We start from the raw sequence: 25,900 nt of genomic DNA on the forward strand, positions 1-25,900 counted from the left end.
AATGGCTTGTCGAGCTCGAGGCGTCTCCCAAACTCGGACACCATCCCTGAAGACCACTGACCTAGTCACCTGAAACACACCGAATTTGGTGCACCCCCTCCCCAGAGTTACCACCAAAAATAAAAAAGGCAAAATAACAAAGTGGCAAGTCCTGCTTGCCTGGCGGCTTGCTGATCAGGGTGCTCAAAAATAAAACTCTTGTCAAACAAACCTTGTTACACCATTGTAATTTGAAATATCAATTAATCAAAATGACGGTCAAACTAACAAGTACAACTAATGCTCTGAAGAAAGTCAAATCTTTAAATCTTCAAACAAATTGTACCAGTAACAAGTCAGAGAGGTTACTTACCACTCTGCACAGATCAAGTTCCAAACAAACTACACAAACAATCTGATACACAACTAATTAGATTTACAACTACCAAGTATCAAGCCAAATCCAAGTTCAGAAGTCAGACCAGCCCCATTTTCTCACAACCCAGGAAAAGCCTCCTAATCAAAGAAATGTGCAAACTGTAAATCAGTGGTGATTGTAATGGTGAATGTGTGTAGTGTTGACGAGAGAGAGACAGAGGCTGTATCTGAATTGCCAAGTACATACTCAATCTTTCAGTAGACAGTACCTACTATCCATGCTGTACACTGTTTGTACCTACTATTCAGTAGGCGCGCACAGTAGGAAGATATTTGTTCCTACTTCTTCTGATTCATTCAGTAAAGAAGTGACGTCATTTACATTTCCCGAACCGGCCGCATTCACCTGTTTTTTTTTTTTTTGTGTTTAGCTTTATTCAAGAAGAGTAATGCACATATACAGTCAGGTAAACAAAAAACAATATTACAATGTAAATCAAGTAAAAGGCAGATTAAATAACTAAATAACATACAATACATAAAGAAAAGTACAAATGAAAGACAGTAATATACAGAATATAAAATAAACCAATAAAAACACATTTAAAGAGTTAAATCATTATTTAAATAGAGGGGGAAAGGTTTTATAATAATGCAGACATTTGTTATATTTTCTGTTGTTAATTCAAAGTAGTGATTTCAGACGGGACTTTAACTCTAGATTAAAAATGGATTCTATTAATCCACGTTCGTTTATTTTGACCTGGAGGCGGACGTGAAGTGACGATTTACGTTTAGTTTCGCACTGCATTGTGGGTGGTAAAATACAATTCATTTCCTGAAAGCACGCATCCGATCCATATTGTATAAACCCCGGAAATTAGTATCCATACTGAAATGTTCAGTATGCTGAAGTGGACCCAAACAATGCATACTGAATGACCACGAAAGTTCAGTATACTGAAACTCCTACTAAAAAGTACTGCCTACTGAACTGTGGCTATTCGGAAAGGGCCCGAGAATAAGAAGCCACTTTAAATACTGAGGCCCTGTGTGCCCAGGTGCACAAAATCAAATGAAGTGGCTCCGCCCCTCTTTACCTGAAGGCAACCTGAGTGGGGAGAAACACAAGGCAGCAGAAAGAGCACTGACTGGGTGTGTGGTTATGGTGCACCACAAAGAGTGCACAGTGATCTGGGTCGGAACTTCGAGTCCGAGGTGTTCCAGAAAATGGGCTCACTGTTATTGAGAAAATGCACAACACACCTTTTTGACCACAGTCTGATGGACCGGTAGAAAGATTTAACTCCACCCTGCAGAAGATTCTGGCCACAACAGCCGAGCGCTGACACGGGGACCTTAGGATCCCCTACGCTGTCATGGCTTACAGAGCAACCAGGCACAGCGCTACCAGTTTCACACCCAACTTCATGATGTTCAGCCGTGAAGTTAGTGAACCGGGGGACCTGGTAACTGGCCTGCCCCCGACCCTTAAACAGCTCCTTCTTCCCCTGAGTATGTCCAGCAAACTCCGGGAGAGTCAGAGTGGAGTTGGAGTTTTGTATTCTGACTGCAGGATTCTTATTAATGGTTAAAGGTTTTCAGTTAAATAAACCTGGACCTGATCTGACTGTGGTCGCTCTGCATCAGGATCTGCTGAGTTCCTTTTCTTTACCAAAGAGACTTTAGGCACTCGACACAAAATAACACTAGTAGATGAAAGTCTTTCTCACTCTACATCAGTTTATTTATTACAAAGTGACGCGTGAGCTGTCTGAAGAACTTCTGCTAACCAACACAGAGGCATCCAAGGAAACAGAGTGACAGAAGAAGATATCAGCAGAGAAGAAGAATCCTTACACTGTAACTGTTTCATATAAACACTTTAAATTCAAACGTCATAGCTGATCCCAACTTACTGGTTCATATGTCAGCAACAAAACATCAATGTCAAAAAAGTAGAGACAGATTTATGTATTTTATCTCTTTTTTGTCTTATATACACATTAGTGATGTGAAGTTGGAATCCTTTGGATCAGTTTTACCATTGCACAGAATTAGCATTTCTCTCCTGTGTGAATCATCATGTGTGTGGTCAGATTTACTCTTTGGGTAAAGCTTTTACTGCAAACAGAACAGCTGAAGGGTTTCTCTCCTGTATGAACTAACATGTGTGTGGTCAGATGTTGTCTTAGGGTAAAGCTTGTACTGCAAACAGAGCAGCTGAAGGGTTTCTCTCCTGTATGAACTAACATGTGTGTGGTCAGAGTCTCTTTCCGGTTAAACCTTTTACCACACTCAGAGCAGCTGAAGGGTTTCTCTCCTGTATGAACTAACATGTGTCTGGTCAGATTCCCTTTCCGGCTAAACCTTTTACCACACTCAGAGCAGCTGAAGGCTTTCTCTCCTGTATGAACTAACATGTGTATTGTCAGACTTGCACTTTGGGTAAAACTTGTACTGCAAACAGAGCAGCTGAAGGGTTTCTCTCCTGTATGAACTAACATGTGTTTTGTCAGACTTCCACTTTGGGTAAAGCTTTTACTACAAACAGAGCAGCTGAAGGCTTTCTCTCCTGTATGAACTAACATGTGTCTGGTTAGACTTTGTCTTTGGGTAAAGCTTTTACTGCAAACAGAGCAACTGAAGGCTTTCTCTCCTGTATGAACTAACATGTGTGTGGTCAGATTCCCTTCCTGGTTAAATCTTTTACCACACTCTGAGCAGCTGTGTGGTCTCTTACCAGTCTTTAGTTTCTTATTTTTCAAGTTTAATTCTGACAGATCTTCTCTTGTCTCTTTCCAATCATCACTGTCAACAGTCTCAGGTTCATAAGAGTCTTCAGTCTCGACCTCAGTCTCTGGTTGTAAACGTCTCTCTGGATCTGAGTCTCTCTCTGGTTCTGCTCCTGCACAGTCCTCTCCATCAACTCCTGTTTCCATCTGTTCAGTTTGTCTCTGATGAAGCTGTGAGGACTGAGGTTTCTCTTCATCATCTTCACTCTTCACAGAGACAGGAGTGAAGGGGAACTTGGTGGTATCAGCCTCCTCCAGTCCTTGAAGCTGTTCTTCCTCCTGACTGAGCCACAGTTCCTCATGTTCTTCTTTAATGTGTTGGGGCTTAGTGTCCTCCTGGTCCAGAATGTGGCTCCACTCCTGCTGCTCAGGTGGAAGCTCTTCTTTACTCACCAACAGCTGCTGGACATCTGCAGGATACAGTAAACAAACATTAACGGTACTTAAACTGCTTTTTAAATATTAATAAGGGCTGTCAAATGATTTCATTTTTAAAGGCTGAAAATCAATAGTTCACTAGAATTGATCACATTTTAATCATGTTTGGAATTCACTCATTTTGCATTTAAAAAACGTTTTTAATGCTTTTATTTTGTAATGCCTTAAGTTTAGGTTACTTTACTTCCTCTTCGGATACAAACCTACCTTTATTTTGAAAGAAAATAAGGAACTTGTCTAAGGCTGTGAAGATTGAGGTTTCTCATCATCATTAAGTCCTGGAGAGCGGGCAGCCAAGGTTCGAAGCCGACCTGTGGCTCATTTCCAAAACGGACTATGATCAGACAGTATGTTGAACAGAAAGGCTGGCGTTATGTAAATGAGCCATGTGCTGCTGATCACTTCCTGATTATGTCAGATACTACCTCTTCACACACCAAAGTGCTGAGCTAGCTCAATCTTTAGGAAAGAATAAGATATGTGTCCAACAGAGAGTTTTTGCAATTAAACTGCGGAAGCAAGCGGAAATTGCAACAATTAGTTGCATTTTTTTTTAATATAACTCCATCTGAGTATCCTGAGTACCCTGCCACAACCCTCTCCTCCTCTTCTTCCTCCTCCACCGACGGCCTCTCATAACAGCTGATCAGGTGAGAAGTCAGCTGAGGAAGATCAAGGCGAGGAAGGCCAAAAGGTCCCGACAGCATCAGCTCCAGACTCCTGAAGGACTGTGCAGACCAGCTCTGTGAGGTTCTTCTGCACTTCCAAATATTACATTTCTGTATTATTTAAAATTTAACTTAGAACAGTAGTATATATATTTTTTGTCTGTCCGTATGTTCACGTCAACTCTGTTACCTCTGTTATAAAACTGCATTAAATCTCCAAAGTGTTCCCATAAAATGCATTTGACCAGCGCACAGTGATGTCACTTCCTGTGGTGGGAAAGCTCTGGAAGACAGTGAGGTATGTCCATGTTTCTTCTCTCATTATTTAGTAATATGTTGAGAAATCATCAACAGTAGATTAATTCTTCGTCAAATCTGTTGTGTTAATATTCAGTGATTATCTCAGTCAATTGAAAAAGTATATATATATGATAAAAATCTATTAAATTTGGTTTTAAGAAATGCTAGCTGATATCTGGTGTGAGGTTAGCATAAGGAGTAAAAGTACAAAATGGTGGAAAATGTCAACTCTGTTACTGTCAACTCTGTTTATGTTTTAAACAATTTGATTGTAACAGAGTTGACGATACGTAACAGAGTCACATATCACATTTAAGTATTTGGCAATAATTGATATTATTGATAATTATTATTGATTCTAGGTTATTTTACTGCAACAAGTACATCTGTGTTATACAATTTCAGGATAAGGAAGTCAGTCATTTATCTTCTAGGGAGATGAATCTTTCAGCAGCTGAAAGGCAGCAGCAGTACAGGGCCCGGCGAAATGCCAGAAAATAAAACGGGAGAACTCCAAATTACAAAGAGAAATCAAAAAATTTAAGATTTTGCTGAAAAAGAAAACAACTGCTGTCCGAAAATACCAGAAACGCATCCAGAGACTGACACCTGTGTCTGACTCCCCTCCATCAAAAACATGAAAACAAATAGGAAAACATAAAGTCCCTGCAGAAATTCAAAGAACTATCCTTTATCACAACGTGCTGATAGAAAATATAAGAAAGAAGTATCAAGACACAAAAGAAGAGAGAGTGTGTCAGATGATATCACGGATAAAAACCTACAAATTACAGAAAACAACACAGATCTCACTTGGTTTTTCAAGACAGCGGTTTGGAAAGAAAAACCAAAGGGACCTGTCTTTTCAAAGAAGAAAATATAGATCCAGACAAAGCAAGCTCCAGAAGGAGGTAAAAGAATTCTTTTTGAGAGATGATGTCAGCCGCTTGACTGCAGGAAAAAAGTCAAAAAATCACAAGAGGAAAAGCAAAAATGCAGAAAAGGTTTCTAAATGATACCATAAAGAACCTACATCACAAATTCATTCTTGAGAATCCATCAAGTCAGCTGTCATATGCACTTTTCTGTTTCATGCGTCCTTTCTGGGTTGTCCACCCATCCATGTCTGACAGAGAAACATGTCTGTGTAAAATTCACGAGAACTTATTCTTCATTGTGCAGAAGCTTCATACTCTCCAGCTTCTTGGCACAACTGACTTCGAAATCATCTCCAACTCATTAAGTTGTGATGCTGCAAGCAAAGACTGTATGTATGGAGCATGTGACAAATGCAGAAGCAATGTCTATCAGTTCAGCAGTAACTATGATGCTGAAACACCGGTGAGGTTCACTCAGTTGACAACTGAACTGGCAGAAAGGAGGAAGAAAAACAAAGACAGTGAAAAAGAATCACAACCAGTCTGAATGACTGTAAAAAAGGAAATGAGATGTTTCAAAACCAGCTGAGAGTTTTCATGAGACATCAAAACAAAATACATTCACTACCGTGAGCTCAAGAAAAACATGAAATCTCATGAGTGTTTGATCCACATTGATTTCTCAGAGAATTATGCATGTAAATTGTCAGCAGAGATTCAGGCAGTTCACTTTGCATCCTCTTAGAAGCAGGCAACTCTACACACTGGGATCCTTCATGTGGGTGAAGTGGACAAACATTTGTGCTTTACATCCATCTCAGCATCAAAAGAGAAAGGTCCACCTGCTATATGGACACACCTGTCCCCTGTTCTGGACCACATAAAAACCCATCACCCATCAGTAACTGTCGTTCATTTTTTTAGTGATGGACCGTGTACCCAATACGGCCAAAAGGGCAACTTCTACTTGTTGAGCACGGAGTTGTACAAGAAGGGCTTCAAGAAAGGAATATGGAACTTCTTTGAAGCAAGGCACGGAAAGGGAGCTCCAGATGGAGTGGGTGGGGTTTTGAAAAGAAGAGCAGACAGATTAGTTAGTGCAGGGAAAGACATTCCAAATGCCATGCAGCTGTATGAGTGTCTTCTGAGTTCCCAGACCTCTATAAAGCTGTTCTTTGTTGATGAGGAAGCTGTGGACAAAGCTGTGAAGAAGATGCCAAAAGTACTCCCAGTAGTTCCTTCGACAATGCGCCTTCATCAGCTGATCACTGACACCAGGAAAGGTCATCTACACAGATGTCAGCTGTGTCTGTTCAACTAGGCAGATACTTGAGTGTGCATGTCACAACACACAAAGGTTTGAATTTCATGTCCAGCCCAGCCTTTATGTCCCCACTGAAGAGCAACAAGTGCAGGCAACACATGACATCATGTGGGACGGCAGAAATGTCATTGGCCAGTGGTGTGTCATCAAATATGATGATGACATTTATCCTGGGACCATTATCGAGGTCAACGGGACCCATGCAAAGGTCAAATGCATGCACAATGTGGGGAGGAATCGCTTCTTTTGGCCAAACCGCGACCATACCTTGTGGTATCTCTTCGACGATGTCCTCAGAATCATTCCACAACCAACCGCTGTGACGGGACGTCATGTGGAGATAGACCCAGAAATATGGGCCCAAATTGCTGCAGACTAGCTAAAAATAGTGAAACGTGGATGCCACGTTTCCTGAATGCATAATGGTCTTGGATGCAGGGTTCTAAATTAACTTTTTTGATCACCAGCCAATCAGGATTGTGTTTTATTGTGTTTGCCACTGGTTTTGGGCTTAGTTCTTGGCTGTCAGTATTGTACGAGACACACACCGTTATTATTCAGATTCATGAAATATTTATATCCCAGATGTATTATTTAGGATTAAAAAATGTTTCTGTATATAAAATGTTGTTTAAATGTTCAAATTAAGCCGGAAGTTAAGGTGAATGTGTAATAGTTTTTTGGTCTTTTAACTATGAGTGGTCAACTCTGTTATGCTCGTCATCTCTGTTACCATCAATGTCAACTCTGTTTGTGTTATGTTTTCATTTAAAAATGATGATTCTGATTCTGAAGTGGAGGCTGGCTTGACCGCAGTCTGATGCAGAGGGTGGCCTGAAGTTTGTGTGCCCAAAGATACAATTGAATAGCATATTGTTAAGGTTTCTAAAACGTATCTCCAATAACCAGATCCGTTGCTGGATTCAATAGGTGAAGACTTAAAGAGTCTTTTAGTCCAGTAAACTCAATGATGTTGTTAGCAGGAGCTAGCTGCAGCTAACACTGTGCTGTGTGCGTCTGTGGAAGTTAGCTAAAGGCTCTGCTATCTGAAACATGAGCAGGAAACACGTTTCCAGCAGTGGAAAGAAAACCAACCTGTTCTCTGTAGCTTGATTTCAGGAGTTAAAATCACATCCAGCAGTTTTCTTTGTCGGTGGAGCTCCTCTTCGTATCCACTTGTTGTTCTTTCTTCTGTTATATCTCTGATAACCGCAGCGAGCAGCCGTCGACTGAATAACTCTTTAAGATCCTTAAACCCGGCCATCTTACACACATCCAAGAGTCACAGAGGGGAAACTCAACTCAGCGCTGACGTCTTTACAACTTTACTCTGATCATCTACTGTTACGTTAGCACCCTAACGATCATTAATAAACACACGGAGAATCACGTGTCTGCTCAGCAGGAACGTTTACTCACAACTTGTGTTACACACTCAATGGTCCGGGTGGAAACAACCCGCTTTAGTTCCCTTTACAGAACACCTCCCCTCCCTTTGACTTGCATTGTAACCACACGGTTGACCGTTTTTCCTTCTTCTTCTTTGGATTTTATTGGCAGCTGGCATCCAAAAAGTTGCATTACTGCCATCTGCTGGATTTAATTATCACTCACATTCCTATATCCTCCTCAATAAACCTGTTCTCAAGAGAGATTTAAACAAGCATCTTCTCCTTTCCCTCTCCCCACACTCTGATGTGGATTCCCTTGTTGTTGATATGTTTGATGATGAAGAAATTCTCCATTGACACTGACTTGCTTACATAATGATCATTTTATTGACAAACAAGTTACAGCATCGCCAGGCTCGCCATGGTTTGACCTGGGAGAGACACAGCCAAAAGTGATCTCCCCCCGAACACACAGAAACTCTGGTATTTATGGACACACCCCACAGGAGAACAACATGGGGACATCTGTTTGTTTTCAGGACACCCCTCTTACTACAACTGCGGGGGTTTCTGTCTTAGATATATGTATGTCATAAACTCAAAGGACAACACAGGTCACAGATACAATCTCTTGTCCCGATGTCCCTGGGCAACTCTCTGGACACAGGGGCCCCATTGTACACATTCCACTGAGAGGGCTCCTAAATCTCCTTCAGATACTATCTCCAGATGCGCCCGTTGTAAACTTATATTATCTCTGTCCTGGTTACAACAGACACTTCAACTCCAAAATACTTTTCACATCTCTTCTTACGAGTCCCTCTCTCTCCATTTCTGACATCATGTTCTGTCTATGTGCTACATACTTTCTACATTTAATAACTACATGTTCAACTGTTTCTGCTAGATTGCATATCTCACAAAGACCAGATGGATGTTTTCCAGTGATATGTAGAGAGCTATTTAAATGACTGTGACTGATTCTTAACCTGGACATTACGACCTCCTCTCTTCTGTTGCTCCCTCTGTATTTTACTTTATCTATTTCCCTCTGAATTGAATATAAATGTCTTCCCTTTGTCTGATTGTTCCAATATTGTTGCCATTCCTGTTTGATTTTATTCCATGTGACTCGTTTCCCCTCTGACTGAGATCATTTGATGTTAATATCAATCCTCTCTTTCTTTACAGCTTCCTTTGCCAACCTGTCCACCTTTTCATTTCCTGCTATACCTGAATGTGCTGGAACCCACATGAACATCACATCTGTCCCCTGTTTAACCACCTGGGAATGTGTAAATATGATTTCATATAATACATCTTGACGACTGTGAGATGATCCTGATTGAATACTGTATAAAGCGCTGACTGAATCACTGCATATCAGCACTTTCCTTCCTTTGATTTGCTCAACACATTCTAATGCAACTAAAATGGCGTACAACTCTACTGTGTACACGTTCAGGAAATCTGACATTTTCTTCACTACTTCAACATGGAGTTTTGGGATAAACAGACCTTTTTCCCACCACCGTATTGCTGTATTTAAAACTTTGGAAACCTACCTTTGTCTGTTTATCCTCATTCACCTCATTGAATAGTGTATGTATATAGTGTATTATGTCCAATGGGTGGCGCTGTTGTACATAATTATCATTGTCTTAAAACTGTAGAAAATACCGGTAGTGACTCTGCGCTGCACAGCTCCTCAGAAATCTCACAGAATAAGAGCAAATGTTCAGGTAAAACAAAAAATATATTTTCACATATCATTTATAGACCCTCTAACAATCATATTTTAGTTGAAGGAAATAAATTTGACAACAAAATATATATCTACGATTCCTCACAAAACATGGTTAACAGCTCGGTTGAGTTGCCAGTCTACGCAAACGGCCTGGCTCAAGTCACTCATTTCTTATTTTGTTCACCTTTTCTAACCATTGCTACTCGTTCAATTTGTTGAATGAATTATAAGTTATTAAGATCTTCTCTCTGTGATGTTTACATATGAAAAAACTGAACATTTTGTTGCAGAAATGAAAGAAATCCATTCATGTCTAAAGTAACCCTCAAGAGTCAACCAGCTGGTTGACCTGCACATCTGCTTCCTGATTGGGTAATCCGAAAAAATATAAACTGAAATGTTGCTTAATGAAGAGGCAGGAACACAATTTTACCAACAAATAATTTTTTGCAAATGGATTTCTTAGTGTGGAAGTCAAAGGGTTAAGTAAGCATCCCCACCTGTGGCATTTTCCAGCACTCACAGAGGTAGGATAGGATAGGATAGGATAATACTTTATTGATCCCCAGAGGGGAAATTCGGGCGTTGCAGCAGCACAGACAAGTAAGCTCAAAATACACATTAAACAGAATAGATAAGATAAATAAAAATAAAAACAGGGGGTATATACAAGTACAGAATGAATGATGAAGTTAACTATGCAGGGAATTGAGACAGTATTTGCAGAAAATGACAAGATAAAGTGACAAGTGATTAAAGTGACTTGGTATGATAAATAGCAGCAAGTAATGTAAACAGCAGAGAAGAGAGGCAGTGTTGTACCACAGTAATGCAGAGTGCAGTTATATAATATAATTGTAAGAGCCAATATGCAAATTATTGATTAATACTAAATATCTAGTTAAAAATGATTAAAATCTCATAACAGTAATTTCATGTAAATTCATAATGTTTAAAATTGTTTTAAAGGCATAATTTAGTCATTTATAAATGATAAAAAGGTTATTGTTTATATTTTTGGATGTTTATGTTATGACAGCACTGCGTAGTTAAAGTTGTGACGGAGGTGACGCAAGCAGTTTGGAGTCCGATATTGATAGAAGCTACACAGTTTTTTGACCGTGCGTTAAACCTGTATTTTACTTTTAAGTTTTTTCAGTAAACCTTTTAAAATGAGGGAAAGTTGTCCTGTCTTTTCGCTCGCGTTGCAAATACTGTGAGTTGACTCCAAAAAGTGGTACAGAGGACGAAGAAAGAGACGGAGTGCCACGACAATAATGTAGTATAATATAATATTATATAGTGCAATATGAACAATATAATGTAATATAATAGAATGTTATAAAATATAGACTAATATAATAAAAATATATAGAATGTACAGTATATATATATATATATATATATATATATATATATATATATATATTGATGCTAAATAATAATAATACAATAATACAATGTTAGTAATGATAATAATGAAGCAAGTCATGTGGGTAGTGTTTTATGGGGGTGAAGTTTTGTGTCAGGACGGATTGTTATTGTTGTCATAGGCTGCTGTTGTACAGTCTTATGGCAGTGGGCACAAAGGAGCACCTGAAGCGCTCTGTTTTGCACCTGGATGGATGAGGCGTTGGCTGAAGGAACTGCCCATCTGCCACAGCTCACCATGTAGAGGGCAAGAGGAGTTATCCAGGGTGGATAAGATTTTATCCTTCATCCTCCTCTCACCCACTGACTCCAAAGTGTCCAGATCAAGACCCACTACAGAGCGGGCCTTCCTCACCAGCTTGTTCAGCCTGTTTGCATCACCAGTCTTGATGCCATCCCACCAGCACGCCACAGCAAGAAAGAGGGCACTAGCCACCACAGACTGGTAGAAGGTCTTCAGGAGTCTGTTGCAGACACTGAACAGTCCTCTGTACTCCTTCTCGTCGTCATCAGTGATGCACCCAACAATGGAGGAGTCGTCGGAAAACTTTTGAGGTGGCAGGAACCAGAGTTAAACCTGAAGTCTGATGTGAAGAGAGTGAAGAGAAAAGGTGCCAGAACAGTTCCTTGAGGTACTCCTGTGTTGCCCGTCACTACATCAGAGACACAGCCGTCGACTCTGACATACTGTGGCCGGCCCGTGAAGTAGTTGAAGATCCAGGCTGAGTTGTCAGGGCGCAGCTGCATATCCAGCAGTTTGTCCCTCAGGAGGCAGGGCTGGATGGTATTGAAAGCACTGGAGAAGTCAAACAACATGACTCTCACAGTGCTTCCCTGCGTCTCCAGGAGTGACAGGGCTTTGTGGGTCAGGAAGATGATAGTGTCCTCCACACCAATGTGCCTCTGATATGCAAACTGCAACGGATCCTGGAAAGCAGTGAGCAGGGTCCTCAGGTGCTGGAGAACCAGCCTCTCAAATGTCTTCATGACATGTGACGTGAGTGTCACAGGTCTGTAGTCATTGAGAGCGCTGGGACGACCTTTCTTTGGAACTGGGACGATGCAGGAGGTCTTCCACAGGTCAGGCACCTTCATCAGCCTCAGGGAGAGGTTGAAGAGGTGCTGAAAGACTCCTGCAAGCTGCCCAGCACACACCTTGAGGATCCTGGGACTGATGTTGTCTGGTCCACTAGCTTTTCTGATGTGGAGTCTGGAGAGTTCTCTTTGTACCTGGCTGGTAGTAAGAGTTAGAGTGGGACAGTGAGCGGGGGAGGGGTGTAGAGAACTGTCTATTGTCATGCAGGTCCTGAAGGGAGGGAGCAGGGGGTTGAGGGTGAGGGTGGGCTGTCCTTTGAAGTTGCTGGTGAGGAGCTGAGAGAGGGGGGGGTGAGGTGGTTAGGACCTTGATGGGAGGAAGAGCAGAGTCTCCAGCAGAGGTGTGAATGGGGGCTGAGGTGGTGGGGGGAGACCTAGACCCACTATTCGAGCTCACTGGGTCGGGGGATGTGTCAAACCTACTGAAAAAAAGGTTCAACTCAGCAGCAAATACTGGGTCTCCTTTAATTCTGGGTTCCGGCCTGCTGCAGCCCGTCATCTGCTTCATGCCATTCCACACCTCCTTTGAGTTGTTCATCTTGGCCTCAGTCTTGTCCTTGAAGTTGTTCTTGGCCTCTCTCAGCTTCTTCTTTAACTCCTTTTGGACAGCCTTGAGCTCCTCACGATCCCTAGTCATGAAGGCCCTCTTCTTTCTGTTGAGGAGAGCTTTAATGTCTTTATTGATCTATGGTTTGTTGTTTGAGAAGCAGCAGACCTTTTTGGTAGGGACTATGGTGTCCTCACAGAAACGGATGTAGTCTGTAATACAATGAGACAGACCTTCAATGTCATCACCATATTCCTCCTTAAACAGTTCCCAGTCTGTGACATTGAAGCACTCCTGCAGGGCCTCCTCTGTATCCTTAGACCAAACCTTCAAAGTCCTTGTGTTGGCCACCTGCTGCACTCTTAATTAATCCAGTGCATGTTCAGGTGTCATTGAGATTTTCTTTATTTTGAATTCTGACTGCAGGATTCTTATTAAGGGTTAAAGGTTTTCAGTTAAATAAACCTGGACCTAATCTGACTGTGGTCGCTCTGCATCAGGATCTGCTGAGTTCCTTTTCTTTACCAAAAGAGACTTTAGACAGTCGACACAAAATAACAAGTAGATGAAAGTCTTTCTCACTCTACATCAGTTTATTTATTACAAGGTTACTGTGGCCAAAGGAGCCAATTTGGGTTGTTTGTTGTTGCTCCACCCCGGAACATGAATTACACGTTTTAGCGCACGCGTCAGTTTGTAGAATGACTTGTTATTCTTTCTGTGAAGTTTGGGGATGCTTCTTTTGAAACATTAATATTTTGCGTCAAACTTAGTTCATGACTTATTATCGCATTACAAATTATATTTTCCTTCATAAGAAACTTGAAAGGAGCAATATGTAACTCTTACACCTAGTGTTTAAAACTGGTACTGCAGTCCAAATTCAAAATAACTGATAATTAGATAAATACGAAGTGTACGACGGAGGATTAGGGCCACGTCATTTTTTTTTTTAATTTTGAGATTAAAGTCGTAAATTAACGAGTTCGAGACCAGCCTGCGCAAAAATGATGAGAGGAGAACCCTTAAAGTCTTTAAAGAATAAAGTCATTATTTTATCTATATCAGAAGAGCATCCTGTTCTCAGATGACAAACATGGATCATCTTGTCCTAAATGTTTCAATAATAAGGAAATAGGATACTTCCTTGTGTAGTCAGTAAAAACAGTTCAAGAGAAGTTTTCACTTCAACTTGCAAGACCTTGTTTATCTGTAAAATGATGAACAGGACACAAACTGTCTCTACACATGAGACACTTTAACAAGGCAGACCGATAACAGACACAAATAGTTGTTTTGGGGCTTTACTTATGCAGATATGAAACTACACATGCATCATCATCTTCACATTGTCTTTAAAATATCAGCACCCTGAAAAGAAAGAAACTGTGGCTTTTCCGAATAAAATAGGTAGGCTACTTTAAGAGTTCTACTTTCATCATTTTCACGCAGGCTGGTCTCCAACTCCAACAAAAGTTTCTTTCCGTGAAGAGCCGCCCTCTCTCCTGTCTGCTCTGTGAGAAGTTCAGCCTGAACACCTCAAACACTCACAGACAGACACACTTACACCTCAAACACTCACGGACAGACACACTTACACCTCAAACACTCACAGACAGACACACTTACACCTCAAACACTCACAGACAGACACACCTACACCTCAAACACTCACAGACAGACACACTTACACCTCAAACACTCACAGACAGACACACTTACACCTCAAACACTCACAGACAGACACACTTACACCTCAAACACTCACAGACAGACACACCTACACCTCAAACACTCACAGACAGACACACTTACACCTCAAACACTCACAGACAGACACACAGAGAGACTGAAAATGTCTCCACTGTCTTTATTCGTCTTCTTACTGATTTCTCGTGTCTTTGGTTTGAATGAGGCGATGTCCGCGCATGCACCGAGGATGAGATTCTCAAACACAGGTAGGAATTCTTCTTCTTCTTCTTCTACATCTGCAAATCATTTGTGTGGATGATTCCTTTAGAGGTGACAGGACGAGTTTTGGTCAAACGAGTGACAGTGTGATGAAGCTGCAACTTTAGGGGAGACCGGGGTCGGTTGTCACACTTTTCACTCTCTTCTCAGAGTGGAGAGGGAGCAAGGAGGAGCAGTACATGAAAACAGACACTTTTTTCGGACTTTAGCTATTGTGAACGTACAAAAGTAGGTACATAGATTAAATATACGAACCCCAAAAAGGGCAGAATATGGGCTCTTTAAATGTATCATCTATTGTATTTGGTTTGAAGTCTCTATCGCTTGCATTTCTCTCAATTTCCAAACAGTACACAGTTAGAAGTTATCTTCTTCAGACTATAATTAAAGCAGTTTTCTCACTTGTGTCTCCGTCCGTGTTCTGCTATCTTGGCTCTGTCCGACGCCATATTTCAGTCTTTACGACATTCTTAGGTTTAAGTAACTTAAAGTAATGCATAATAGATCTATAGTTAATTCTTCTTCTTTTTTAATTATTTACCAGGTTTACACCACATGAGGGATTTCCTACCTATAGCACAATCCGAAACTGAAACTCCTCTCCACCTTGTGTCTTCGCTGCCGTTCCCCCTTGGACGCATGAGTTTTCCAAAAGTCTCCTTCAAGCAGCTTCTCCTCCAAGTCAGCATTGTGAGATCTTGGGATCTGTATATCCAGGGCCTTACCGGCTGCATATGCGTCTTCATAGATGTCTATTTGGTCTTTTTCAAACACCCTGAGCTCTCTGGGTAGATTATGTGGGATTTCACCTGTCTTTCCTGCAAGTGTTTTCTGATTGGGTGCAGTCGGTTTCGTTCCTGTTGGATTTGAAGTCCTGTTCAAAAAAGATTCTTGTGCCCTGCAATAGGATTTCTCTTTTCCCCCAAGCCAATCTGTTGTCTTGTGTCCTAGTCAACCAAAGAGACAACAATCGAGCGTGGTCGAGGGCCAGAATACGGTACAGAGCACTATGTGAGCACAGCAGCTATTAAGACAACATCCACTAATGCAATTTTAATAGAAGCTGACGAGACACCTCTATAGTTAAGGAGAGAAAAACTTACACTTGTGTACTGGTGGAGAGGAAGACCCTTATGGAGTTAGATTACTTAATCAGATTGACTGATAGCTAGGCTAATCGCTGTCTGCGCAGATGCAACGCTAAAGTGATCACATTAAATCATACCCTTGAATCTACTCTACTGTAATTGGCTGAATAGGAAGGAGACATCTGATTGGCTACAGAATTTCCCTGCTGAACAAAATGCATTTGTGAATCTAACCACGGCAGAGGAGTCACAAAAATCCCACACACAAATGCAGTGAGGTTCACAAGTGACAGTTTGTAAATGCAGACTGAACAGTTTATACATTTGTGGATTTCTATTACACATATACAAAACTATAAACATTTGTGTGTGAATCAGAAATACATTTGTGAATCTTATTTTTTTATTTGTGGATTTGTTTTAAATTTATATAGAATGAAGAATATTTGTGTGTGCATTGAAATACATTTGTGAATTCTTCTGTGTGCATTTGTGAATATTGAGACTGATCTCACTCCATAGACCCTGCAACAAAGACTATCCAGAGTTGTTGGGAATACTCCAGGTTCCAGAGGTGAGGGTTTGGATGGAAAAGGAATGACTGTGCAAAAACATATATGCAGAGAAAATCCCTCAACATCAGTTGGACTGTGAAGAAGGAAAAGTCTGGTATATCCCCCATCATGGTGTTTACCATCCCAGGAAGAATCATTTGCAGGTTGTGTTTGTGAAACAGGACCAGTATGCAAAAAGAAGGTGGAGACAGGTTCAATACATCTGGGATCTGTTCTGGAAGCGGTGGGTGCAGGAGTGCCTCCCTCTGCTTCAAGAACGGCAAAAGTGGAACAGACAAAGGAGGAGTCTTGTGCCTGGAGACATTGTCATTGTCATGGATTCAACTGCCCCTCGTGGCTCTTGGCTGCTCGGCCCAGTGGTCGAAACATTTCCTGACAAACATGGTGTTGTTCGGTCTGTTCGCCTTAAAACAAAGTCTAATGTGTTGGAAAGACCAGTCACCAAACTTTGTCTATTGAATGCAGCTGAAGATGTTTATTGATAATGCATTAATGGCATTGTTTTTGTTTGTGGCTCTTTGTTTGTATTTTGTGAATTGTTAGCTCCACTTGTCACTAACAATTAGGGACCGGAGTGTAAGAGCCATATTCATGTTTTTGGGTCAAGCTGTAAATCATTTTCATGATTGTGCCACTGGGTGTCGCTGTCCTATTGTTTCAGTCACAGGTATCTATGTATGTCACTTGTCAAGGTACGGGAGGTGTTCGACCCCGGAAGGGCTTATGGTTTTTGACCGCTGAGGCGGCAGGCGGCATGGAGAAACTGCAGCTGTATTGTTTGTTTGTTTGTTTAGTTCAAAAGAATGGAAACTGATGGACGCTGTATTCACTTCATGGTGCTGCAATAAATGGATTGTATTATGCTGCAAACCAAAGTCACGACTGCAGAAATCTTATTGATCGACAAACAGCAAACGGTATCGTATTGACCTACGACAGTACGGCGCGTCAGCCAGGTCACTCCTGGGAGTCAAAACAAAACGGCAGCTTTAGTATTAGACTAAGCTTCTATAGTGTCCCTCGTGTATGTTTTGTTTCGAGTGGGCGCGAGCCGTCGGCAGGTTTCACCCATTCCTCCATCTCCAAGTTCTCCTCGATCGTCTTCAGGACGTCTAAACTGATCGCGGTGCTGTGGGGGACGCACTGAGGAGAAACACAGACGAGCTCTGATGGAACAAACACCACATGACTTCAAATAACACGTGAACTTTATCATTCATATGGAGGCAGAGCAATAACATAGAACACCTTGTTCTGGCTTCTGACCTTACAATAAACTACAAATACACCAGCTGGTACCAGGAGATATGTTTTAAATAATTCACTACACATGAAATAAAACAGCAGCTTTGGTTTGAATATCACTTCAGAGAACATGTGTCTCTGAGTCTATACGCACGCCGTGTGTTTGTCAGGAGACTTCTCAGAAAACATATTTATATTTTCATTTCATTGTACAGTGTTCCCCTTTGTTATTTTTTGTATTATATCTTTGCTTTAATACAGTGTATAGCTTCTGTACAGTTTATTTAAGCAAATTTACCCTCTTTAATGAGTTGCATTTCGTACTTTTCAAGCTCTAGTTTTTTCTTTTTTGTTTCAAATGTTAAACCTGCATCAACAAAACGAGGTGTAATGCCTGCCCCTAAAAAAAATTAGCTTTCATAGGATTGTTACTCATACACAGAAACCATTGTCAAAATTCCAAGTCAAGTCTGCCACTGATTAAATACCAAGTTTAAAAACCAACTTAACCAAACATCTCAGAAAATGTAATGTAACAAGGTAATCAGTCCAACAAACAAAGAAAATATGCTGCTTTACTTTACAAGCTTTATGGAGACACCCCAACACCTACACTAATAACTAACTCACCTAAGCCTCACTTCTTCAATGGCTTGTCGAGCTCGAGGCGTCTCCCAAACTCGGACACCATCCCAGAAGACCACCGACCTAGTCACCTGAAACACACCGAATTTGGTGCACCCCCTCCCCAGAGTTACCACCAAAAATAAAAAAGGCAAAATAACAAAGTGGCAAGTCCTGCTTGCCTGGCGGCTTGCTGATCAGGGTGCTCAAAAATAAAACTCTTGTCAAACAAACCTTGTTACACCATTGTAATTTGAAATATCAATTAATCAAAATGACGGTCAAACTAACAAGTACAACTAATGCTCTGAAGAAAGTCAAATCTTTAAATCTTCAAACAAATTGTACCAGTAACAAGTCAGAGAGGTTACTTACCACTCTGCACAGATCAAGTTCCAAACAAACTACACAAACAATCTGATCCACAACTAATTAGATTTACAACTACCAAGTATCAAGCCAAATCCAAGTTCAGAAGTCAGACCAGCCCCATTTTCTCACAACCCAGGAAAAGCCTCCTAATCAAAGAAATGTGCAAACTGTAAATCAGTGGTGATTGTAATGGTGAATGTGTGTAGTGTTGACGAGAGAGAGACAGAGAATAAGAAGCCACTTTAAATACTGAGGCCCTGTGTGCCCAGGTGCACAAAATCAAATGAAGTGGCTCCGCCCCTCTTTACCTGAAGGCAACCTGAGTGGGGAGAAACACAAGGCAGCAGAAAGAGCACTGACTGGGTGTGTGGTTATGGTGCACCACAAAGAGTGCACAGTGATCTGGGTCGGAACTTCGAGTCCGAGGTGTTCCAGAAAATGGGCTCACTGTTATTGAGAAAATGCACAACACACCTTTTTGACCACAGTCTGATGGACCGGTAGAAAGATTTAACTCCACCCTGCAGAAGATTCTGGCCACAACAGCCGAGCGCTGACACGGGGACCTTAGGATCCCCTACGCTGTCATGGCTTACAGAGCAACCAGGCACAGCGCTACCAGTTTCACACCCAACTTCATGATGTTCAGCCGTGAAGTTAGTGAACCGGGGGACCTGGTAACTGGCCTGCCCCCGACCCTTTAACAGCTCCTTCTTCCCCTGAGTATGTCCAGCAAACTCCGGGAGAGTCAGAGTGGAGTTGGCTCATCGGATTGCCAGAGATGCACTGGGGGAGTCAGTGAAGCAGCGAAAAGGAAGCCAAAGAGAGAAATGATAACAGAACAAATATACACACAATTTAAGTGTTTTTTTCATATACCATTTAGTTATACACTGAAGGCTGTAATGCATTTCTATTGTTTCTTCTAACAGTATGTTGAGTAAATCCAGAATGCCAGATGACATCTACAAGTGTTGTCATTCACTTTGTGATCAAAGGCTGCAGCAGTTTTGTGCCCAGTGGCCTCTGCACTCTTAATTAATCCTGTGCATGTTCAGGTGTCATTGAGATTTTCTTTATTTTGTATTCTGACTGCAGGATTCTTATTAATGGTTAAAGGTTTTCAGTTAAATAAACCTGGACCTGATCTGACTGTGGTCGCTCTGCATCAGGATCTGCTGAGTTCCTTTTCTTTACCAAAGAGACTTCAGGCACTCGACACAAAATAACACAAGTAGATGAAAGTCTTTCTCACTCTACATCAGTTTATTTATTACAAGGTGACGCGTGAGCTGTCTGAAGAACTTCTGCGAACCAACACAGAGGAATCCAAGGAAACAGAGTGACAGAAAGAAGAAGATATCAGCAGAGAAGAAGAATCCTTACACTGTAACTGTTTCATATAAACACTTTAAATTCAAACGTCATAGCTGATCCCAACTTACTGGTTCATATGTCAGCAACAAAACATCAATGTCAAAAAAGTAGAGACAGATTTATGTCTTTTATCTCTTTTTTGTCTTATATACACATTAGTGATGTGAAGTTGGAATCCTTTGGATCAGTTTTACCATTGCACAGGATTAGCATTTCTCTCCTGTGTGAATCATCATGTGTGTGGTCAGAGTCTCTTTCTGGTTAAACCTTTTACCCCACTCGGAGCAGCTGAAGGGTTTCTCTCCTGTATGAACTAACATGTGTTTTGTCAGATTTCCTCCTAGGTTAAAACTTTTACTGCAAACAGAGCAGCTGAAGGGTTTCTCTCCTGTATGAACTAACATGTGTGTGGTCAGAGTCTCTTTACTGTTAAACCTTTTACCACACTCAGAGCAGCTGAAGGGTTTCTCTCCTGTATGAACTAACGTGTGTTTTGTCAGACTTCCACTTTGGGTAAAGCTTTTACTACAAACAGAGCAGCTGAAGGCTTTCTCTCCTGTATGAACTAACATGTGTGTGTTCAGACTTTGTCTATGGGTAAAGCTTTTACTGCAAACAGAGCAACTGAAGGCTTTCTCTCCTGTATGAACTAACATGTGTGTGGTCAGAGTCTCTTTCCGGTTAAACCTTTTACCACACTCAGAGCAGCTGAAGGCTTTCTCTCCTGTATGAACTAACATGTGTCTAGTCAGACTTCGTCTATGGGTAAAGCTTTTACTGCAAACAGAGCAGATGAAGGCTTTCTCTCCTGTATGAACTAACATGTGTTTTGTCAGACTTCCTCTTTGGGTAAAGCTTTTACTGCAAACAGAGCAGATGAAGGCTTTCTCTCCTGTATGAACTAACATGTGTTTTGTCAGACTTCCACTTTGGGTAAAGCTTTTACTGCAAACAGAGCAGCTGAAGGGTTTCTCTCCTGTATGAACTAACATGTGTTTTGTCAGATTTCCACTTTGGGTAAAGCTTTTACTACAAACAGAGCAGCTGAAGGGTTTCTCTCCTGTATGAACTAACATGTGTTTTGTCAGATTTCCTCTTAGGGTAAAGCTTTTACTACAAACAGAGCAGCTGAAGGCTTTCTCTCCTGTATGAACTAACATGTGTTTTGTCAGACTTCCACTTTGGGTAAAACTTTTACTGCAAACAGAGCAGCTGAAGGGTTTCTCTCTTGTATGAACTAACATGTGTTTGGTCAGATGTTGTCTTTGGGTAAAACTTTTACTGCAAACAGAGCAGCTGAAGACTTTCTCTCCTGTATGAACTAACATGTGTGTGGTCAGATGCCCTTTCTGGTTAAATCTTTTACCACACTCCGAGCAGCTGTGTTGTCTCTTACCAGTCTTTAGTTTCTTATTTTTCAAGTTTAATTCTGACAGATCTTCTCTTGTCTCTTTCCAATCATCACTGTCAACAGTCTCAGGTTCACCAGAGTCTTCAGTCTCGACCTCAGTCTCTGGTTGTAAACGTCTCTCTGGATCTGAGTCTCTATCTGGTTCTGCTCCTCCACAGTCCTCTCCATCAACTCCTGTTTCCATCTGTTCAGTTTGTCTCTGATGAAGCTGTGAGGACTGAGGTTTCTCTTCATCATCTTCACTCTTCACAGAGACAGGAGTGAAGGGGAACTTGGTGGCATCAGCCTCCTCCAGTCCTTGAAGCTGTTCTTCCTCCTGACTGAGCCACAGTTCCTCATGTTCTTCTTTAATGTGTTGGGGCTTAGTGTCCTCCTGGTCCAGAATGTGGCTCCACTCCTGCTGCTCAGGTGGAAGCTCTTCTTTACTCACCAACAGCTGCTGGACATCTGCAGGACACAGTAAACAAACATTAACGGTACTTAAACTGCTTTTTAAATATTAATAAGGGCTGTCAAATGATTTCATTTTTAAAGGCTGAAAATCAATAGTTCACTAGAATTGATCACATTTTAATCATGTTTGGAATTCACTCATTTTGCATTTAAAAAACGTTTTTAATGCTTTTATTTTGTAATGCCTTAAGCTGAGGTTACTTTACTTCCTCTTCGGATACAAACCTACCTTTATTTTGAAAGAAAATAAGGAACTTGTCTAAGGCTGTGAAGATTGAGGTTTCTCATCATCATTAAGTCCTGGAGAGCGGGCAGCCAAGGTTCGAAGCCGACCTGTGGCTCCTTTCCAAAACGGACTATGATCAGACAGTATGTTGAACAGAAAGGCTGGCGTTATGTAAATGAGCCATGTGCTGCTGATCACTTCCTGATTATGTCAGATACTACCTCTTCACACACCAAAGTGCTGAGCTAGCTCAATCTTTAGGAAAGAATAAGATATGTGTCCAACAGAGAGTTTTTTGCAATTAAATTGCAGAAATTGCAACAATTATTTGCATTTTTTTTAAATACAAAAAAATCAAGACTTTTTTCACACACTTTGATGTAGGGATGTAATGATTCACGAGACTGGGTTCGCGATACGATTCTTTCACGATTTATTTTACAAATTGAGACTGAAGAAACATTTTGAAATAACTGAAAAAGATTCCTTTAATTTATTCATGAAAACACCATGGGGGGGGGGGCACAGACCCTTAAAGGGATCATGGTGTTCATGTGTTTCTTTGAATGACAGCAGTCAAAACAATTATTTCAACTTTTAACGGTCTGTCTAGCTTAGTTTTTGTTCCTGCAACTCCCTTTTCTGAGCGCACATGAATGCATCTCTCATTATCTGAGCACCCCTGAATGCAGCATGGTCACAGCACATTTTCTGAGTAATGGCAGAGAGAGAGAGACATGCCCAGAAAAGTCTGAAGTAAGCTAAGCAGCCTACTTTATTTTCTGATGGTTCTTGAGGACTTTTTATTATTGTGCACACCCAGGCCTCCGCTGGTGAAAGTGTGCTCACCTGTGTGTGTGTACAGTGTAGTGTCTCAGCTACACACATCACACCCCCAGTCTCTTATTCTCATCTCAGGAGACTTGAATCACGTTTCCCTGTCTGCCACTCTCCCTACTTTCACTCAGTATGTTGACTGCCATACCAGGGACAATAAAACTTTGGACTTACTGTATGCAAACACCAAGGATGCATACAGATCATCACCCCTCCCCCCCTCTGGGCCGCTCAGACCACAACCTGGTGAGACTGCAGCCCATTTACATACCTATGGTGAAAAAACAACCCCCCACAACCAGGTATGTGAAGAAGTGGTCTAAGGAGGCCACTGAGGCGCTGCAGGACTGCTTCGACACCACTGACTGGGAGGTGCTGAGAAGCCCACATGGGGAGGACATCGACGGTTTAACCCACTGCATCACAGACTACATAAACTTCTGTGCTGAGAACACTGTACCCACCAAAAAAATACAGTGTTTCTCAAACAACAAACCCTGGGTGACCCCTGAGCTGAAAACCCTGCTCAATGAAAAGAAGAAGGTTTTAAGAGCTGGAGATAGAGAGGAGCTGAGGAGGGTGCAGAAGGAGCTCAAAAAAATCAAGGAGGGGAAAGCCAGCTACCGGGCAAAGATGGAGGAGCATTTAGAACAGAAAAATGCAAGAGATGTCTGGAGGGGTCTGAATAACATCTCAGGTCACAGCAGAAGGCGTGGGAGGGGCCCTGAAGCAGGAGACAGGGAGTGGGCAAATGAACTGAATCTGTTCTTCAATAGATTTGATTCTGCTCCCAACCCCACCTCCACCCTCCAGAACGCAGACCAACCCGCTTTTTAGACACTCCATCTGACTACCCTGAGTACCCTGCCACCCCCCTCAACAACCCTCTCCTACCCCTCTTCCTCCTCCACCAACGGCCTCTCCATAACAGCTGATCAGGTGAGAAGTGAGTTGAGGAAGATCAAGGCGAGGAAGGCCAAAAGGTCCCGACAGCATCAGCTCCAGACTCCTGAAGGACTGTGCAGACCAGCTCTGTGAGGTTCTTCTGCACATCTTCAACCTTTTAATATTACACACCTTAAAGTTTGGGGATCTGGTAGAATTTAAGACTACACAAATAATGTGTAAAGCAAAAAATAAACTGCTACCTGTAAACATACAAAAAGTGTTCAAAGACAGAGAGGGGGGTTATAACTTTAGAGGGAAACTAAACTTGAAACAGCATTATGCTCGGACCAATTTAAAAAGTATGTGTATTTCCATTTGTGGGGTGGTTTTGTGGAATGGTCTTGACGAAACGATTAAACAAAGTATGAATATAATGCACTTTTTTTTTTAAATGTACAAAAGATATATCTTTGAAAAGTACAGAAATGAGGAAGGAGAATGTAAATCTCACAGCTGTTAATGGCGCCTGTTCATTTTGTTCTGTTTTTCTTAATCACTCGATTGGAGTATTTTTTTTGTATTGTCTGTTTAGTTTATTTGATTGGATTTTGCATTTGTTAATGGTGAAGAATGGGGGTAGGACTTGACAAGCCTAAGCTTCTTCCTATTCCTTTTTGAACGAGTCAAATGTGTATTATATTGAAATTGGCTTTTTATTTTATTTTTATTTTAATAAAATGTGTGTGTGTGTGTATGTGAATGTGTATGTGCATCGTGTGTGACACAGAGAGCAGAGGAGAATTGTAAACGACCATGTAGAGACAGAAATGACATGATGCCGTCGTGTAAAGAAGATAGAATAAACTATCGTTTCTGAAGTGGAGGCTGGCTTGACCGCAGTCTGATGCAGAGGGTGGCCTGAAGTTTGTGTGCCCAAAGATACAATTGAATAGCATATTGTTAAGGTTTCTAAAACGTATCTCCAATAACCAGATCCGTTGCTGGATTCAATAGGTGAAGACTTAAAGAGTCTTTTAGTCCAGTAAACTCAATGATGTTGTTAGCAGGAGCTAGCTGCAGCTAACACTGTGCTGTGTGCGTCTGTGGAAGTTAGCTAAAGGCTCTGCTATCTGAAACATGAGCAGGAAACACGTTTCCAGCAGTGGAAAGAAAACCAACCTGTTCTCTGTAGCTTGATTTCAGGAGTTAAAATCACATCCAGCAGTTTTCTTTGTCGGTGGAGCTCCTCTTCGTATCCACTTGTTGTTCTTTCTTCTGTTATATCTCTGATAACCGCAGCGAGCAGCCGTCGACTGAATAACTCTTTAAGATCCTTAAACCCGGCCATCTTACACACATCCAAGAGTCACAGAGGGGAAACTCAACTCAGCGCTGACGTCTTTACAACTTTACTCTGATCATCTACTGTTACGTTAGCACCCTAACGATCATTAATAAACACACGGAGAATCACGTGTCTGCTCAGCAGGAACGTTTACTCACAACTTGTGTTACACACTCAATGGTCCGGGTGGAAACAACCCGCTTTAGTTCCCTTTACAGAACACCTCCCCTCCCTTTGACTTGCATTGTAACCACGCGGTTGACCTTTTTCCCGCCACCATATTGCTGTATTTAAAACTTTGGAAACCTATCTTTGTCTGTTTATCCTCATTCACCTCATTGAATAGTGTATGTAACACAGATTATGTCCAATGGGTGGCGCTGCTGTACATAATTATCATTGTCTTAAAACTGTGGAAAATACCGGTAGTGACTCTGCGCTGCACAGCTCCTCAGAAGTCTCACAGAATAAGAGCAAATGTCTGGGTAAAAAAAAAATATATATATTTTCACATATC

At 41.4% G+C, this 25,900-nt stretch overlaps 2 protein-coding genes across 2 annotated transcripts; both read right to left on the reverse strand.

Moving 5' to 3' along the window:
- Positions 1-2,080: 2,080 nt before the first annotated feature.
- Positions 2,081-8,154, reverse strand: LOC136178542 (zinc finger protein OZF-like). Its single transcript, XM_065952465.1, has 2 exons — positions 7,856-8,154; positions 2,081-3,562 (listed from the first exon to the last, which is right to left on the reverse strand). Exons 1-2 carry the CDS (start codon positions 8,022-8,024, stop codon positions 2,415-2,417), a joined length of 1,317 nt encoding a protein of 438 aa, XP_065808537.1. The 5' UTR covers positions 8,025-8,154; the 3' UTR covers positions 2,081-2,414.
- Positions 8,155-20,099: 11,945 nt separating this feature from the next.
- Positions 20,100-25,516, reverse strand: LOC136178538 (zinc finger protein 345-like). The gene is made up of 2 exons (XM_065952456.1): positions 25,218-25,516; positions 20,100-22,081 (listed from the first exon to the last, which is right to left on the reverse strand). Exons 1-2 carry the CDS (start codon positions 25,384-25,386, stop codon positions 20,430-20,432), a joined length of 1,821 nt encoding a protein of 606 aa, XP_065808528.1. The 5' UTR covers positions 25,387-25,516; the 3' UTR covers positions 20,100-20,429.
- Positions 25,517-25,900: the final 384 nt, after the last annotated feature.

The sequence above is a fragment of the Labrus bergylta genome, chromosome 3, assembly GCF_963930695.1.
Source record: "Labrus bergylta chromosome 3, fLabBer1.1, whole genome shotgun sequence".
In the NCBI taxonomy this organism is placed as follows: domain Eukaryota; kingdom Metazoa; phylum Chordata; class Actinopteri; order Labriformes; family Labridae; genus Labrus; species Labrus bergylta.

What these genes read in the sequence shown, in the direction of transcription:
- LOC136178542 (XM_065952465.1), bottom strand. Translation starts at nt 8,024, where the DNA reads ATGGCCGGGTTTAAGGATCTTAAAGAGTTATTCAGTCGACGGCTGCTC. An exon ending in AATCAAGCTACAGAGAACAG is followed by an intron (nt 3,563 to 7,855) that starts GTTGGTTTTCTT and finishes TGTATCCTGCAG; the next exon opens with ATGTCCAGCAGCTGTTGGTG.
- LOC136178538 (XM_065952456.1), bottom strand. Translation starts at nt 25,386, where the DNA reads ATGGCCGGGTTTAAGGATCTTAAAGAGTTATTCAGTCGACGGCTGCTC. An exon ending in AATCAAGCTACAGAGAACAG is followed by an intron (nt 22,082 to 25,217) that starts GTTGGTTTTCTT and finishes TGTGTCCTGCAG; the next exon opens with ATGTCCAGCAGCTGTTGGTG.